This window comes from Ovis aries, chromosome 8 (assembly GCF_016772045.2).
Source record: "Ovis aries strain OAR_USU_Benz2616 breed Rambouillet chromosome 8, ARS-UI_Ramb_v3.0, whole genome shotgun sequence".
Taxonomy (NCBI): domain Eukaryota; kingdom Metazoa; phylum Chordata; class Mammalia; order Artiodactyla; family Bovidae; genus Ovis; species Ovis aries.
This window is the reverse complement of record NC_056061.1, coordinates 55,006,590-55,023,645: the sequence shown is the minus strand read 5'-3', so window position 1 is coordinate 55,023,645 and position 17,056 is coordinate 55,006,590. Positions and strand designations below refer to the sequence as shown.

The following is a 17,056-nucleotide window of genomic DNA, read 5'->3' as shown; positions in this document are numbered from 1 at the left end:
CTCCTAATTAGGCTTTTCCACAGAAAGGCCATGCAGTTTGTATGTTAATAATTACAAAAATCAAGATTTGAAAGCAACTCTCAACCATTTCTGCTAGTCAAAACTTTTGGACAAGTGTCAAGATAACATAGACATTTCCAACCACAAATGACATACCCATCAAGGACAGCAGACGAATCATTTAACTGAGCTGCATGGCTCTCAGCTTGGGACACCTTCTCAGCCAGCTTCCTGTCCTTTATTTCTTGGGAGAGGTTATCTATTTTATCTTTCAGATCCTTGGACATGGGTGGCAATTTAGTTTGAATGTCTTCAACGTACTGATATGTAGAGAAAAGAAGGCACTTTAAATAAGTGAATCCAGCTTCCTCTAATTTATTAACGTCTCTTGGAGATATAATTACACATGCTTAGGTTTTAGAACACTTAAAATTTAGTAACCTAGCAAAAAAAAAAAAAAAGAATAATAGAGAATAAAAGCTATTATTCAATGAAAGAGATTAGAAAATATGTGAAGGGAATTTATACCAAGAAGAACCTAACAATCTTGTTTTTAAAAAAATGCCACTTCATAGGTCTAAACGCATAAATGATAGTCATTAGGATCTTTTAGACTATTTGCACTTCTATTACACATATCATCATATATTAGCATCTACTGAGTGAGACAGCATGTTGAAAGTCTGTTTGTAGCTTTACATTTCTTGTTTAACTAATGTTATATGAATACTAAAGCAGATTGTAAGTTCTGTACTAGGAATAACAAATGCCCTTCATCATTGTGAAAAAAAATACAGGTTGGTGTGAATGTGCGAGTACCCTCATTATTGAGAGAATAACGTGAAGTTCTAATTGTTACCAATGGGTGTGCATGGTCACAATAGAATGAGACAAAAACAACTTTACAGTCAAAAGAAAGTAACAATATTTGCTTATACTACTGAATTTCTCACTGGTTCCGATTCAAGACCACTTACATCATTATCAACGTTTAACTTTGGGTTTCATAAAATACTCACGACTATAACTGAGTTGATTTCATCTACAAGACGACTGGCTTCATCAAGTATGTCATTGCCTTCTTTTAAAGTGTTCTCAGTTTGTCGTTTGCCACTTTCTATAGCCTCCTTCTTTTTCTGTAAGACAGTATAAACCAAACATCAAAATGTCCTTATGGGAAAACCGTATCTAGCCCTGTATACCTGGCTTTACTGAGCTGTCTGATCAAGGCTTTGCAATCAAGATATGTCATGTTGACTATGAGATTACATGAGAATGATAAAAACTACCCAGCCAACCCTTCAAGCCTTACTTTATTTTAAATATCTGTACAGGTGCTTTCTTTCTCCTATTGTGAGAAAGTCATACAAGAGAATGGTGGCTGATGTGATAGTAGCTGAGGAATGAAAAAAGGTTTTTAAAGCAAGATGGACATCCATTTTAACTGAAATGTAAGTGCTGAATATGCATTACCGAGCATGTGGAAGTATGCTGAATTACATTGGAACTAGACATTAAATTCCAGAATCTCTGTCCAAATGAATATTTTGTGAGCATAAATGTGAGCAGATTTATTCTATGGGAGTTCTATAAAAACTGGAAGAAGTGGGATTTTAAAAAGAACTGAGGGGATGTACTTTTCAAAAAAAAAAAAAAAGAAATTCTCACATGGAAGAATAAACTTAATGGACTGTTCCATAAAAAGAGAGCAGACTCTAATTTTTCTTTGAAACTGATAGCTTGTCTTGAAACCGCATGAAACTCATTCCTAGTCTCAAAGAGTAAAATCAATGGGAAAGAAATGGTGCTATTTCTCCATTCGGAGTATAATTTTGCCTTCTTTTTCTTTGTTTATGACTCATTCTTTCAATCACCTTTTTCTACCTGTGGATTTAACTGCATCAATTATAAATTTAAGCCTTGCCATTTATGCCTTTTGAGATAAATAATAATGCTAGTTTATATATTCATTTAAATTTCAGTATGCGCCAGGTAGTTTATAAGCTTTTCTCACTTAATTCTACATTAGCTCTATAGGTCCTCTGTTTATCATCTTTTAACTGAATAGAAAATTCTACAAGTGAAGTGATTTACCAAGGTCACATAGTATAGTTAAGACATGAATCCCAGTCTACCTAAGGATGGGCTTCCCCGGTGCCTCAGTGGTAACGAATCTGCCTGCCAACTCAGGAGACATGGGTTCGATCCCTGGTGGGTAAGATGCCCTGGAGTAGGAAATGGTCTACTCCAGTATTCTTGCCTGGGAAATGGACAGAGGGACCTGGCAGGCTACAGTCCATGGGGTGGCAAAGGAGTCAGACAGGATGTAGCAACTAAACAACACCCACAGCTACCTAAGGACAGAGTCTGGGTCTTCAGCTGTGACAGCACTGACTTTCCAATTGTGGAAACCACATTTATTTGCGCTGGGACAGTGCTAATTTCACACCCTGCTTTCTCTACCTCTTCACCAATCACTTCAATTTGCTGCTGGTACACACATCTTATTTCTGCCTCTGAGCCTTTCCTTCACCATTTGCCCTTCCCCAGTTCTCTGCCTGGGAGGAAACCTCCTTCATTTAGCCTCATGTAAAATGTATATTCCCTCAGTACTCAAAATATGGCCCACTAACCAGCAGAATCAGCATCACCTGGAAGCTTCTTAGAAATGTACAATCTTAGTGCCTTTTTGCGAACTACCAACTTGGAATCTGTATTTAACAAGAACCCCAGGTGACTGATATACACAATAAAATTTGAGAGAAATTGGCTTGGAATACAACCTAGCACACAGTAAACACTACAGAATTGTTAACTATTATAACTACCTTATTTTCTTTTTCCTAGCACTCATTTATCTGAATTATATTTATAGAGTGGCCATAAATGATAGAAACATAAATAATCATATTTTATTTGTTATATAGCTTGAATCATCTTGATTGCTTCTTCTAAGAGTTGCTAAAAGCCCAAGTTATTTAATGACCGTCATTAATACCAATTCATCACAACATGCATGCATAAGTATGGGATGAATGTATAGTCTCTTGAGCCTAGTGGCCTAGTCTCTCTCATACCTAGTGGATGAAGGGTAACATTGAATTCATCAAGCAATATGATGAGAACATGTTACTTATTATGCATGCTCCAGTTTATGATCATATTATATACTTATTTATTGGTTTAGTGACTTTCTTACTATAATATAAATTTCTTTAAACAATCTTTGTATCTCTCTATCTCCAGTACCTAGAAGAGTTTCCTCAATAAATAGTTCTGTTTGCACTTATGACTTCTGTTTCATTTAACTACTCCCCACCCCAACTAAATCAGAGAAATTTCAATCTCCCTTCATGAACAACAAATAGAGAGGTAGTGCTGATGCTCCTGGTTATAAGTCATATCTTATTTTTCAAGTTCTGACATTCTTTTCCACAACTATGAATGCTAGCCCTTAGCTTTTATATAAACTGATTTAAAGCTGACCATGGGTAGACACTCAGGAATCTTTCTTCAGCATGGTTTGTTTGTATTTGTGAATCAAGGTAACTTAAAATGCTCTATCAATAGAAGGGAGAATATTTCCACCCATATGTGAGGTGAAGAGCTCCATTCATCTTGTTTTCAATTAAGCAGTGAGTTAGAATCTTTCTGGGCTTCCCTGGTAGCTCAGCTGGTAAAGAATCCATTATAAAAGCTCTATTTGAGTTACTTTAGGGAACCCATTGTTCCGCAAAGATCACAATGTGTTTTTAATCACACTGAAGCAGGAATGATCTAGGGATTAAGGCAATTTCAGTGGTGGCTAATTTCAGATTAGTCACTAATGAAATCTAGTTTTGTATCAAGGAAAGATGATCTATCTGGAGCTCATAAATATTGATTAAAGTATTGATATAACATTTATTTGTGTTTGCTTTATGATACTTTATTCATTGAGAGAGAACATTTCTATTCTGTCTTTGTGCCCAACACTGTTCTCAGCCCTGGAGATATAGCAGGCCAGAAAACACGTTGCTCATGGCTTGGCTGGAGGGTAAAAATGAATAAATTAATGTATAATATATTTTTAATGATGAGTGCTATAAAAATAAATAAAGAGAGGGAATAGATAGAAAAGAATGTAGGATATAAAATACTTAAGATAGGAAGCTTTGAGCATTTGAGGAGCAAAAACAGGGCTTGTGATTACAGAGAACTTTCTCCCAGACTTCCCTGGTGGCTCAGATGGTAGAGTCTGCCTGCAGAGTGGGAGACCTGGGTTCGATCTCCCTGGGTCAGGAAGATCCCCTGGAGAAGGAAATGGCAACCCACTCCAGAATTCTTGCCTAGAGAATCCCATGGATGGAGGAGCCTGGCAGTCTACAGTCTATGGGGTTGCAAAGAGTTGGACACGGCAGAGCAACTTCATTAGCAAATTCTCCCAGTATATACCACAAGCATATTGTTAAGTGATTCTCATTAGACAACAAAGTTGTTATATTTCTACTTTTAACTTCTAATTAGATCTTAATTCATTCCAGAGCTTTGTAAGTTTAAAACTCTTTGTTTTTGCTGGGGTTTTTTGAGGGGTGGATTAAGAAGCTACAAAAGATATCTCCTTGTCTCTTTTTATCTAGCAACTCATTCTTTACTTCCCGCAAAATCCTTCCTGTTCCAGGTTATAATGGTACCTTTGGGGACAAACTGCTCAATACATGTTACTCTGCTGAATTGAACTGATCATCTTTTTGCCCCTCAGCTCACAGTCTCCTCCACCTTTTTTCCATCACTGGAAATGGCCTTCTAGCCCTGTGCTGTTCTAGAAGGTTGCATTCAAAGTCTTCTATGAACTGGGCCATTTCCAGAGGCATCTTCTGCTACAGACTTTTATGAAGCTTACAAATGACTGTTATTGTTCTATTTGACATTTCCTAAGATCACACTTTGGGAGTTCTGTGTTTCTGCTCATCCTGTACCATCATTTCTATCAACTTCTATGATGCCCTCATTTTAGTGTTTGATTCTCTCAGCTCGTACTAATCACAGTGTGTCATGTCTGACTCTTTGAGACCGCATGGACTGTAACCCAGGTTCCACTGTCCATGGGATTCTCCAGGCAATAATACTGGAGTAGGTTGCCATTCCCTTCTCCAGTAGGTCTTCCTGACCCAGGGATTGAACCCAAGTCACTGGCATTGCAGCAGATTCTTTACCATCTGAGCTACCAGGGAAGCTCAATGAAAGGTTAGAATGCCTGAATTTTAGGAATTTGTAAGTTCTCTGAGGCCAGGAATCATTTCTATTTAGTCTCAAACACCCTGGTTACCAACAGCACCTTGATAATGGTAGGCATCCAACAGACAGTTGTATATTATTCCTGCCTGCTTTCCTAGTCTTATATCATAATATTTTCAATACAAAATCAATATTTGAGTTTACATGAACCACTCAGAAAGTCCCCAAAATAAAATTTTAACTCATGACTCCAATATTTCAATTGCTTCTGATGGCTTTCAGGACAAAACCAAATTCCTTAGCTCAGTCTCAGAATGCAGTTCTCTTATAACTCAAGCTCTGGACCCCCTGTCTTTGTGGGCTTTCTGTCCACTCACTAGTTCACAGGCAGTCTTTCTAGTCCTATCACATCACTGACATTTCTCCAAGTGTCTTCCCTTTTCCCCCTCTGTGTGTTTGCATTTATTTTCCTATTTCTGCAATGTTCTTCCTCTTCTACTTTGACCAATTAGACTTATGCTTCATGACTTAGCACATGTATCTGGTCCATGAAGCCCTTCCTAAATCCAGGTGTGATTTTGATGCCCTTCCTTCACAAACTTCCAATAGAACTTCTGTAGGGCACAGACTAGTTAAATTGGGTGGATCCTGTACTAAGTACAAGTCACTGGAAGTCATCAGAGATGGTGTTTTATTCATCATATAAACATCAGTGACTTTCAAGCTTAAGGCTGCATCTGTATCATTCATCATTCAGTTCAGTTCAGTTCAATTCAGTCGCTCAGTCGTGTCCAACTCTTTGCGACCCCATGAATCGCAGCACAACAGGCCTCCCTGTCCATCACCATCTCCCGGAGTTCACTCAGACTCACGTCCATCGAGTCCGTGATGCCATCCAGCCATCTCATCCTCGGTCATCCCCTTCTCCCCCTGCCCCCAATCCCTCCCAGCATCACAGTCTTTTCCAATGAGTCAACTCTTTGCATGAGGTGGCCAAAGTATTGGAGTTTCAGCTTTAGCATCATTCCTTCCAAAGAAATCCCAGGGTTGATCTCCTTCAGAATGGACTGGTTGGATCTCCTTGCAGTCCAAGGGACTCTCAAGAGTCTTCTCCAACACCACAGTTCAAAGGCATCAATTCCTCAGCGCTCAGCCTTCTTCACAGTCCAACTCTCACATCCATACATGACCACAGGAAAAACCATAGCCTTGACTAAACAGACCTTAGTCGGCAAAGTAATGTCTCTGCTTTTGAATATGCTATCTAGGTTGGTCATAACTTTTCTTCCAAGGAATAAGCATCTTTCAATTTCATGGCTACAATCACCATCTGCAGTGATTTTGGAGCCCCCAAAAAATAAAGTCTGACACTGTTTCTACTGTTTCCCCATCTATTTCCCATGAAGTGATGGGAACGGATGCCATGATCTTTGTTTTCTGAATGTTGAGCCAACTTTTTTGCTCTCCTCTTTCACTTTCATCAAGAGGCTTTTAAGTTCTTCTTCACTTTCTGCCATAAGGGTGGTGTTATCTGCATATCTGAGGTTACTGATATTTCTCCTGGAAATCTTGATTCCAGCTTGTGTTTCTTCCAGTCCAGCATTTCTCATGATGTACTCTGCATAGAAGTTAAATAAGCAGGTGACAATATACAGCCTTCACGTAATCCTTCTCCTATTTGGAACCAGTCTGTTGTTCCATGTTCAGTTCTAACTGTTGCTTCCTGACCTGCATACAGATTTCTCAAGAGGCAGGTTAGGTGGTCTGGTATTCCCATCTCCTTCAGAATTTTCCACAGTTTATTGTGATCCACACAGTCAAAGGCTTTGGCATAGTCAATAAAGCAGAAATAGATGTTTTTCTGGAACTCTCTTGCTTTTTCCATGATCCAGCGGATGTTGGCAATTTGATCTCTGGTTCCTCTGCCTTTTCTAAAACAAGCTTGAACATCAGGGAGTTCATGGTTCACGTATTGCTGAAGCCTGGCTTGGAGAATTTTGAGCATTACTTTACTAGCATGTGAGATGAGTGCAACTGTGCGGTAGTTTGAGCATTCTTTGGCATTGCCTTTCTTTGGGATTGGAATGAAAACGGACCTTTTCCAGTCCTGTGGCCACTGCTGAGTTTTCCAAATTTGCTGGCATATTGAGTGCTGCACTTTCACAGCATTATCTTTCAGGATTTGAAACAGCTCAACTGGAATTCCATCACCCCCAATAACTTTGTTCATAGTGATGCTTTCTAAGGCCCACTTGACTTCACTTTCCAAGATGTCTGGCTCTAGATGAGTGATCACATCATCATGATTATCTGGGTCGTGAAGACCTTTTTTGTACAGTTCTTCCGTGTATTCTTGCCACCTCTTCTTAATATCTTCTGCTTCTGTTAGGTCCAGACCATTTCTGTGCTTTATCGAGCCCATCTTTGAATGAAATGTTCCCTTGGTAGCTCTAATTTTCTTGAAGAGATCTCCAGTCTTTCCCATTCTGTTGTTTTCCTCTATTTCTTTGCATTGGTCGCTGAAGAAGACTTTCTTATCTCTCCTTGCTATTCTTTGGAACTCTGCATTCAGATGCTTATATCTTTCCTTTTCTCCTTGGCTTTTCGCCTCTCTTCTTTTCACAGCTATTTGTAAGGCCTCCCCAGACAGCCATTTTGCTGTATCTGTATCATTGGTAGGATTTAAAAAACACAGGTGCTGGGCTCCAACTCCCAGTTTCTGAGTTGATAGATTTGGGGGGAACCTGAGGACCTATATTCTTAACAAGTGCCTAGGTGATGCTAATGCTGCTGTTCCAGGGACCACACCATGAGCATATCAGTGTTTGATATACTCAGTTTTTGTTTACTACGTTCCTTGAACTTAGTAGGAGCTTGATAAATGTTTTTACATAGCAAAAATTAAATGGTTATTTTCTTATAATTAAAAAATACCTTGGGTCTTAATTGCATCACCTTTTTGTGGGCATAGACTTAATGAAGTCATTTATTTAAATTATAACTAATTATACAATCTAATGGATACAACCTATCAACTCTTCTTAAACCTATTGCAAATTGCACTAACACAGGGAATGTTCTAGAATATGGATTCTGGACCATACCCCAGACCAGGTAACTCAGCTTCTGGGTGGATGCTTAGGGCACCCATCTCTTTCGTAAAATATCCAGGTGATTCTTTATTGGCCAGTCTAGCATCAACCTTGCCAATCAATCTTAATCAGCCTTGGCAAGCAGCTTTAAATAAGCTGTGTCTTACTCATATTAATTTAGTCACTTTATCTATTTACTCTAATAAGTTTTAACCATGCCTTTAGTTAAGCATGCATATAAAATGAAAACACAAAAAGGGCGACTTACACTTAAATACTGACTACATAAGCTCCAGGCATCTCCAGAGGTACCCAAGAATGATGGCTCTTGGTTTTAAACATCACTAAAATGAAGGAATAGCTAAAAGCACCATTTACTGTGCCACTATAACTCTTCTTGAAATACTTCCCAAATGCTTATTATACTTTCCACATAGGTAATTTTAATTTCTTAAACTGTTGCCATAAAACGGAGTGGTGTACCTCCGGGTAAGTTACATCACTGGTGTGTCACCGAGGAAGATGAATCATGCAGGAGCCTGTGATAGAAAGGCGGCCCAGCAGCCTGCCTAACAAGACGGTGCTTTTTCTTTAATACTGCCAGGATGTCAGTAGACTCCAAATTGGTTAAGATTAGATACATCAGTGAGTCTTCTCAATCCTCCATCAAAATGACAAGGCTAAGTCCCAGGAGAGGGACCCAGAAAAAAAAAATTCTTTTAAAAATTAATTCATCCTGTTACTTCTTAATCCAAAGGAAAATGAAGAAAAATGAATAGATAAAAAATGCAGACTTTTTTCTTTATTCAACTGTCATTTCACAAACAGTTTCGAGAGCATAAAAAATGCCACAGAGTACTCAGAGCTGAAGGTATAATTTTATGTTAGAAGAGAAGAAGGTCTGCACTATCTTCAGATCTATTGGGGTCAAATATTTTGAAAAGAACAATGGTAAGTTTGTTTCTGGCGAGGAAGTTATTTTTTTAAATGCCAAGTACAGGTCTGTGCTTTCCAGATGGTGCTAGTGGTAAGAACCCTCCTGCCAATGCAGGCGACATAAGAGACGTGGGTATGATCCCTGGGTCAGGAAGATCCCCTGGAATAGGAAATGGGAACCCACTCCAGTATTCTTACCTGGAGAATCCCATGGACAGAGGAGCCTGGGAGGCTACAGTCCACAGGATCACACAGAGTAGGACACAACTGAAGTGACTTCACGTGCGTGCACACACACACACACACACACACACACACACACACACAGGTTTGTGCCAGCATAAGTACTGAATTCACTCCTGGGAAGTGATCAGTTTGTGTTAAATATTAAGAAATAAATGAGAGAGAAAGAGAGAGAGGAATGAGAGAAGGAAGGAAGGGAAGAGAGAGGGAAGGGAGGAAAAAAGGAAGGGAGGGAGAGAGGAAGGGAGGGGGAGAGAGGGAAGGGAGGAGAGAAGGGGGGGAGAGAGGGAAGGGAGGAAAAAAGGAAGGGAGGAAAAAAGGAAGGGAGGGAGGGAGAGAGGAAGGAATGACTGGAAGGATCCGTTTCAGTTCCAGCTTCATTAGCGCTCTAAAAAAGGTGGAAACTGCCTATCATTTCTTTTTTTAAAATTAGTTTATTTTAATTGGACAATATTGTGATGATTCTTGCCATACATCGACACGAGGAAAGAACTATCTCTTGGCTGAGGAAAAGGAGAGCAGAGAACTCAGACTTGAACTGATTGTCAAGTATCATTTTCATAGACCGTGTTGCAAAGAAGAAGAGAACCTAAATGTTCCCGAGTTCTGGTCTCTTAGCTGTCTCTTTTATGCTCAGACTTCCTTGTGGCTCAGATGACAAAGAATGTTCCTGCAATGTAGGAGACCTGGGTTTGATCTCTGGGTCAGGAAGATCCCCTGGAGAAAGGAATAGCTACCCACTCCAGTATTCTTGCCTGGAGAATTCCTTGGTCAGAGGAGCCTGGTGGGCTACAGTCCATGGGGGTTGTGAGTGACTAACACTTTTACTTTCACTACACTTTCCATTAGAAAATTCTTGACACTGTTGTGACTTATGGCAGCCCATGTCTAAACCATGGCTCATGGGTTACGTCGGGTAGACTGTAAAATCAAGGTAGTAGTATTTGAAGAATATACTCTAGTATAATGCACTCACTGTCTGGTTGACAGACTGGTGTTTTGGGACTTTGACTTGCTCAGGCTTGTATTCTAGCTAGTGGCACAGTTATCATTAAGACCAAGGACCTCTGACTTCCAACAAAGATCTCATTCCACTGTATCACACTGTTCTTAAAATGTTTAAATAGTTTAAGTTATCTAAATTTTACTTGATTATATGGGCAGTGATGATTAATTTAAAAAACAAAGGAAGGATCATTCTCTGTCCTGCTTCTTAGAAGTCCTCTTTCAGAGTTGTCAAACTTGATCTCATAAACATGCATCAACTTGCATCCACTTGACTTACCTGGCCATAGTCAAACCCCTACACCATCATGCTCCCAGAGTCAGATGAAAGAACTCTAGGACTCACCTCCAAAGCAGTCATATTTTTCTGGTTTTCTGCAGATAAGAGATTAGCTTCTCTGATTTTATCTGTGGCTTCTCTCAGTAGGTCCCAAGCATCATCAACCTTGCTTTTATAGTTTGCCAATTTCTCCCGGAGATCCTTCTCCAGCTCTTCGTTTTTCCCCCGGGACTCTCCAAACAACTTCTTCACTTTCTTCAGAAGGCCTTCTGCAGCTCTATAAACACCCCACCCCAACAAGAGACAATAAGCCCCTGTCACTGCCTCAGAGTTGATTGGTATTAAACAGTGTTACAAAGAGATACTAACATTAGAAGTATGGAAAAACATGACAATATTTAAAGCAGACTGTGTGCTAAATCAAGTTGAAAACTGATAGCTGAAAAGTGGCAAGAACATTAAAAATTAAAGCACAAAAAAATCACACATTATACATTTATTAATAACATAACATTATCATTTGGAAAGGAACTCAGGCTATTCTCAAAATCTGGCTGATGAAATCAGTTTTATCATGTATATTATATACCAAAAATAAAATATGATTAACCATGAGATATTTTTTCTGTTACTTTGAATACAAGATGTGAATATTGATATGTTTGGCTAGAAACAATATAAAGCCATGCTGTTGACATGCTAGTATAATTTTGATCTACTTTTCTTTTCCTTTGAACTGAGTTCTAGAAGTTTCCTGGATTCAACTTAATGGTTTTTCTAAAGTGATACTGTTTGAGCCCTTTAAGAAAGGCTAAATACTTGAAAAAAGGTGGTTCTCAAACTAGCAGGCATGATAATCCCCTGAAGCACTTGTTAAACAGATTGCTTGGTCCCATCCCAAAAGTTTCTAATTGAGTAGGTCTAGGATGGGGTTGGATAATTTGCTTTTCTAACAAGTTTTCAGGTGTTGCTAATGTTGCTAGTTTAGTAGATTCTATTTGATTATTAACAACACCATCACTTTGTAGTTGACTGTAAATGTAAAAAAAATGTCCTTTAATTGAGTATACAACCATTGGCATTGGCATTAGTAAAATCACTATCATTATTCATAACCTCAAATCCTCAACCTTTATTTCATAGTATTAGTATGTATTATTTGACAGTTCTTCTATTCAATATTTCCCAAGATGACAAAATGTACAGGATGACTTGCTAAATTCATAACTTTATTTATCCAAAAATATTTTCATTAAAACAAAATCAACAATTTTAAAGCCCCTAATACAGGAAATTAATAAAGTAAGCCCACTAGCCTAATTGAAGTGTGCATACTAATTCACTGAAGTGGTGTCTAATTCTGTGACCCTATGGGCTACTGTAGCCCACCAGACTACATGTTCATGGGATCTCCAGGTAAAATACTGGAGTGTGTTGCCATTTCCTTCTCCAGTGGACCTTTTCATCATAGGGATCAAACCTACATTTTTTATGTCTCCTGCATTGGCAGGCGGGTTCTTTACCACTAATGCCACCTGGAAAGCCCAATTGCAGAAGGGACAGCACCAAAAAAAAAGATAATTTACTTGACTATTTATATATAGGAATAAACACACCTTTGATCCATTTTAGAGCAAGATAAATTATAACTAAGTAGATGAAAAATAAAGAGCATAAAAAGTATCTCTTACTGATACGTGAGATGGAAAACTTTAGAAAACTCAAACCAATAATTTGGAAAGTTCAGTGTATCAAATGAAAAAATAATAGAGCTTCTACTCACACCAACTCATCTTCAGCAACTTCCTTTTGTGTGTCTAGATTTTTCCTCCTCAGTTCTGTCATCATCTGATCAATCTCATTCTGAAGCTCTTGCAAATTTTTCTCAAAAGGCTTGTCTTCAGTTCCTAGAGTTTCATTTAGTTTTACAGCTTTTTCATTTACAGCTGCAGGGGGTAAAACAAATTTTGCAAATTAGCAAACAAAATGCTGCATGTCAAAGTGGCAGCCAGCATCTGCTCTTCTCAACCATCTCCAAGAGAAACGCTGTTTGTCACGGGTTTTCCTGCTGAGAAAGAGAGGCAGTTGCTACACCAATCCATAAGAAACAAGCAAATGTGGCATATTTCTCCATATTATGTTGCTTTTAGGGGGACACAGTAATTAAAACACAGTGTTTCTACTTTTTAAGTGGCTCAAACTCTTTTCAGGTAAGACAGTAAAAAATGAGACATGTAGCATTAATACTTGGAAACTGGAAATACAAAGTCTGCATTGCTGATGAGGCACAATCAGTTGCAATTTTAAACCCCTGAGTAGAGAAACACTATCTGTGATGAGATCTCTGAAAATGAAACTGCCCTCGTACTTCCACACAGTTCTGTGTTGATTCGTGCAAAGGAATGAGGAAAGGAGCCCCAGCCTAGGGACAGGTATTATACATTAGGGCTCAAAGATACCTTTCAGCAATAACAGCCATCCTGTGAAACTGTGTTTATTATGCACTAAATGGGGTTTCAAACTGTGCTGTTTGGAATCTTAGGATTCTCCAGGCACTTCAGGTATTCTACAAATAATGTCTATTCTGCCAAAAATCTCTTTTATAGGTTGATGTTCTGGGCAAGATTTCATTTGAAAAAAGAATTTTCTGTCAAATAAAGGTTTGAAAAATTGGTGCATTGAAACATGTACACAGTACTACCTTAGTTTTAGACCAACTTTTCCTGAAGTGTGTTCTAAGTGTGTTCTGTGGAGCATTAATTTAGCAAATTGAAGACAGGTTTTTTTTTTTTTTTCCAACTCTTTGGTCTGCTGAGCCCTTATGCCTATAATAGTCCCAAAGACAATCTCCAGAATAAAGGCTATGGGCTGACCAAGAGACCATTTTCTATCATTCAAGACTGTATCCTAAGACCTCTTTAAGATCTAAAGAATTTTCAAATCTCTTTTCTAGTCTTGGAGAAGCTTTTCTGATTAACACTGGTCAGAGTTGTTCAAAGATGGTATGAACTGACCTTCTGAAACAAGTGCACAAAGTTAGGCCAAGCAGACCAGCGGCAGGAGTGTGACATGGGGGGTTAGTGCTGTGGTTCTGAAATGTGGTCCTCAAATGAACAACATCAGACCCATCATCTGGGATCATTAGAAATGCAGATTCTCAGGTCCCATCACTGATCTATTGGGTCAAAAATTCTAGGGTGTGGTCCAACAATTTGTGTTTTAATAAGCACTCCAGGAATTTTTGATGCACCTAGAGTTTGAGTATCTTGGGTTAGTGGAAGAAACTGAGTTTCAGTCTCTACTTCTACCCTTTCCAAAATGCAACTTTCTAATTCTTTTTTAATGATAAATGTCTTTGGTTAAAAAGTTGCTGCAATCAACCTGTTATTTCTGATAGTCATAGTTTAAAATCTATAGAACTATCTGAATCAGGTGTTTTAAAGAACAAATACGGCCAGTCTTAGCCCTGTGGTAGAAATTACATCTACTCCTAGAAGTTAATGAGGGTGCCTCTTTCTGGCTGTCTGCTTCATAGTCATCCCTTGATGTATGACAAAGAACCTTCTCAAGATTCTACCACTCTGATTAGTAAGACATCACCGTGGACATGTAATTTTTAAGGAATCATGGCGCCCACGGACTGTTGATTAGAATGCACCTTGGTCCAACAGACTGTGTGGGAGTCATGCCAAAATGTTGGGTGATTAAATGTAAGAAGGTTCCTATTTTTAGATTTTAGGAAAGATGGTAATAGACGTCACTCTACCAATAATACAGCCCCATCATGTGGTCTGAGTGCACACCTATATGTACAATTGATTTTAATCACTTGTAGCATGTAAGTAACCACTGACATCCTTTGCATTCACATTATTTCCTTAAGTGAAATGGATAATTCCCCCTTTCTAAATCTGATAAGGCTGTATGTTTTTTTCATTATTAAATGAACATATAAATGAGTTTTGCTTAAAGATGTTTTTGGAAATTTGATTGAATTTAGGTCCTGATCCTAGGTGTTATCAAGGAAGCACAGAATGGGAGATGCAATCACATGATTTCTCTTGTAATCTCAAAGTTAAATTTCTCCAGAGAGGAATGTGGTGCAAAAAGAATGATGGAGAAAAGGAAAATATGGATATATAATTTCTTTTAAATTAAAGCAATGCGCAAGCAACCAGAAGAAATCATTAGGGCACACAAATACTGCTTTAGCAAAATGATGCTATATTAAGAAAGCAAGTATTAGTTTTATAGATGTCTCATTGCTCCATTACTCCTATATATGGAATTTGGAAATTTCACGAGTGCTTTTATGTTTAAGATAAATGTGTTATGTAGTGTCTATTATTCCAAGATATTCACTATCACTTCAGTATATTTCCAACGGTATTAAAAATACTTGCAATATAAACACATCTTTTAATTTCATTATCTTTTCTACCTTATTACACAGGGAATTTAGGTTAAAATATCTTTAAAACAAGATAAAGATAAAAGGAGATAGGGCAAAGATATAAATGTTAATGCATTTCAGGCAAAGAGTGACTAGACAGAGAGGCAAGCTGTAATGTCCAGTGCAGTGGATCCTAAAGCTGGTGTTAAGCATCTTAGTAGCCAATCATCAGGATCAAAAGGAGTATTTAAGAGGCATACAGTACCTGTAACATACAAGCCAAATAAGTTAGTTCCTCAGGAGAAACAAAGCTATTTTTCATGCTGAACCTGAGAAAAATAACCTGTAACAGGTAGATTTATCATGAATGGATAATACTATTGTGACCTGAGGAACAGGAAAGAAAGCTGTCCAGCATTTCTTAAGTCCTATTATATGTCAGAACATATGCTACTGGTTTTATATGCCTTTGCTCATTAATTCTAATAGTGCATGGAATAAAATGTAGTTTATTCATTTTATTGATTGAGTCAGAAGTCAGCACAAAGTAGACTTTATAAAATTGTAGTGAGATAAGAATGCCTTAGATTAATAGAAGTCGATTTCTATATAGACTTATAATGGAATATAGGATGAGTAAAGTATTTCATCTATCTAAAAAGAAAACTGAAACAGACAAATGCCAGGCTGAAGTATTCACTTTTCCCACAGCAATTTATTACCACTAATAAAAACTAAAAACACTGATGATTATCTACTGTTATTATGGTTTCTAGAGGGAAAAAAACGTATAGGTATGTTGTATATAACACACTTAAAGCCTTTAGTGAGTTTTCTTTTTTAAATCCCCTAAGTGTCCAAGCCTGTTATATATATACATATATAAAACAGATATATATAAATATATATATATATAACAGAAATGACTTAGCTTAACTCTGACATACACAAATTTGAATTTTCATGAAATTTTAACAGCTGGATTATGTTATATATAGAGCTGTGATTATCATTTTTGTGCTGGAAGAAGAGAGTAACGGTCACACTGTCCTCAGGTACAGGATCACAGCCATCCACATGGTATGTTACAGGAACTAGGAAAAGGTGTCCCATTTGGACAGACACAATAAGATCACCTGACTGATAGACAAATTTAGGGAGTGGGAGACATTTTCCATGATACATAACCCTTTTCTTTGATCAATTGGATGGTGATCCAAGCTAGGGTTATATATATTGTCTCCACTCTGCCCCCTGCTGGTGTATCTGTGGTATGCACAAACTGGGAAATAGAGGGCGCAGCCCAGAGAGGTAGGCAGTGCTGATACTGGAGTCTATCGAAAACATGTATTATTAGGATTTATTCTTACGTAGCAGTGTTTGATTGAAACAATGAAGATGAGATCCCAGAATAGGCTGCTTAATGTCTGAGATACGATGGAAGCAAAAGGAAAGCTCCTATAGTACTAACACCTTCGGGTATTCAGATAGAGTGAACCCGCTCTGTCTGCAATGGGATTTTTTTTTTTTTTTTTGACGGGGGGTGGGGGTGGGGGGCACATGCAAATAAAAACAACGTTAATGGAAAAATGAAATCAAGGAAACCACAACAACTTCATCTAGCTGAGGAGAAAGCACCTTAACGAGTTAACTCGTTTTGGTAGGAGTAATTTCTGTCCCAGATCCTGACATGTTTGTCCTGAGATGGCGCCTCAGATTAAAACTCTGCAGTTTCTTGCTGTGGGGGATCACTGGAAGTTCCTGCTGGAGGAATTACATAGTTTTATTTCTTAAAGAAAAAAACATTTTTTTTCCTATTTTTCTCAACATGTATGCTCATTTACGATGTATTAATAGATATTTAAGAACTACTGTTGTTTTGGTTTTTTT

General features: G+C 38.0%; 1 protein-coding gene across 3 annotated transcripts in view; it reads right to left on the bottom strand.

The window, feature by feature from the left end:
• Positions 1 to 17,056, bottom strand: part of LAMA2 (laminin subunit alpha 2) — a 684,287-nt gene that overhangs the window by 128,170 nt on the left and 539,061 nt on the right. For all 3 annotated transcript variants that reach the window (XM_060419598.1, XM_060419599.1, XM_060419600.1), the window contains 4 exons: positions 12,557 to 12,719; positions 10,840 to 11,050; positions 1,020 to 1,136; positions 157 to 320 (listed from right to left, as the gene is read on the bottom strand). In XM_060419598.1, coding sequence (XP_060275581.1) covers positions 157 to 320; positions 1,020 to 1,136; positions 10,840 to 11,050; positions 12,557 to 12,719 — 655 coding nt within the window. The remainder of the gene's footprint in view (positions 1 to 156; positions 321 to 1,019; positions 1,137 to 10,839; positions 11,051 to 12,556; positions 12,720 to 17,056) is intronic.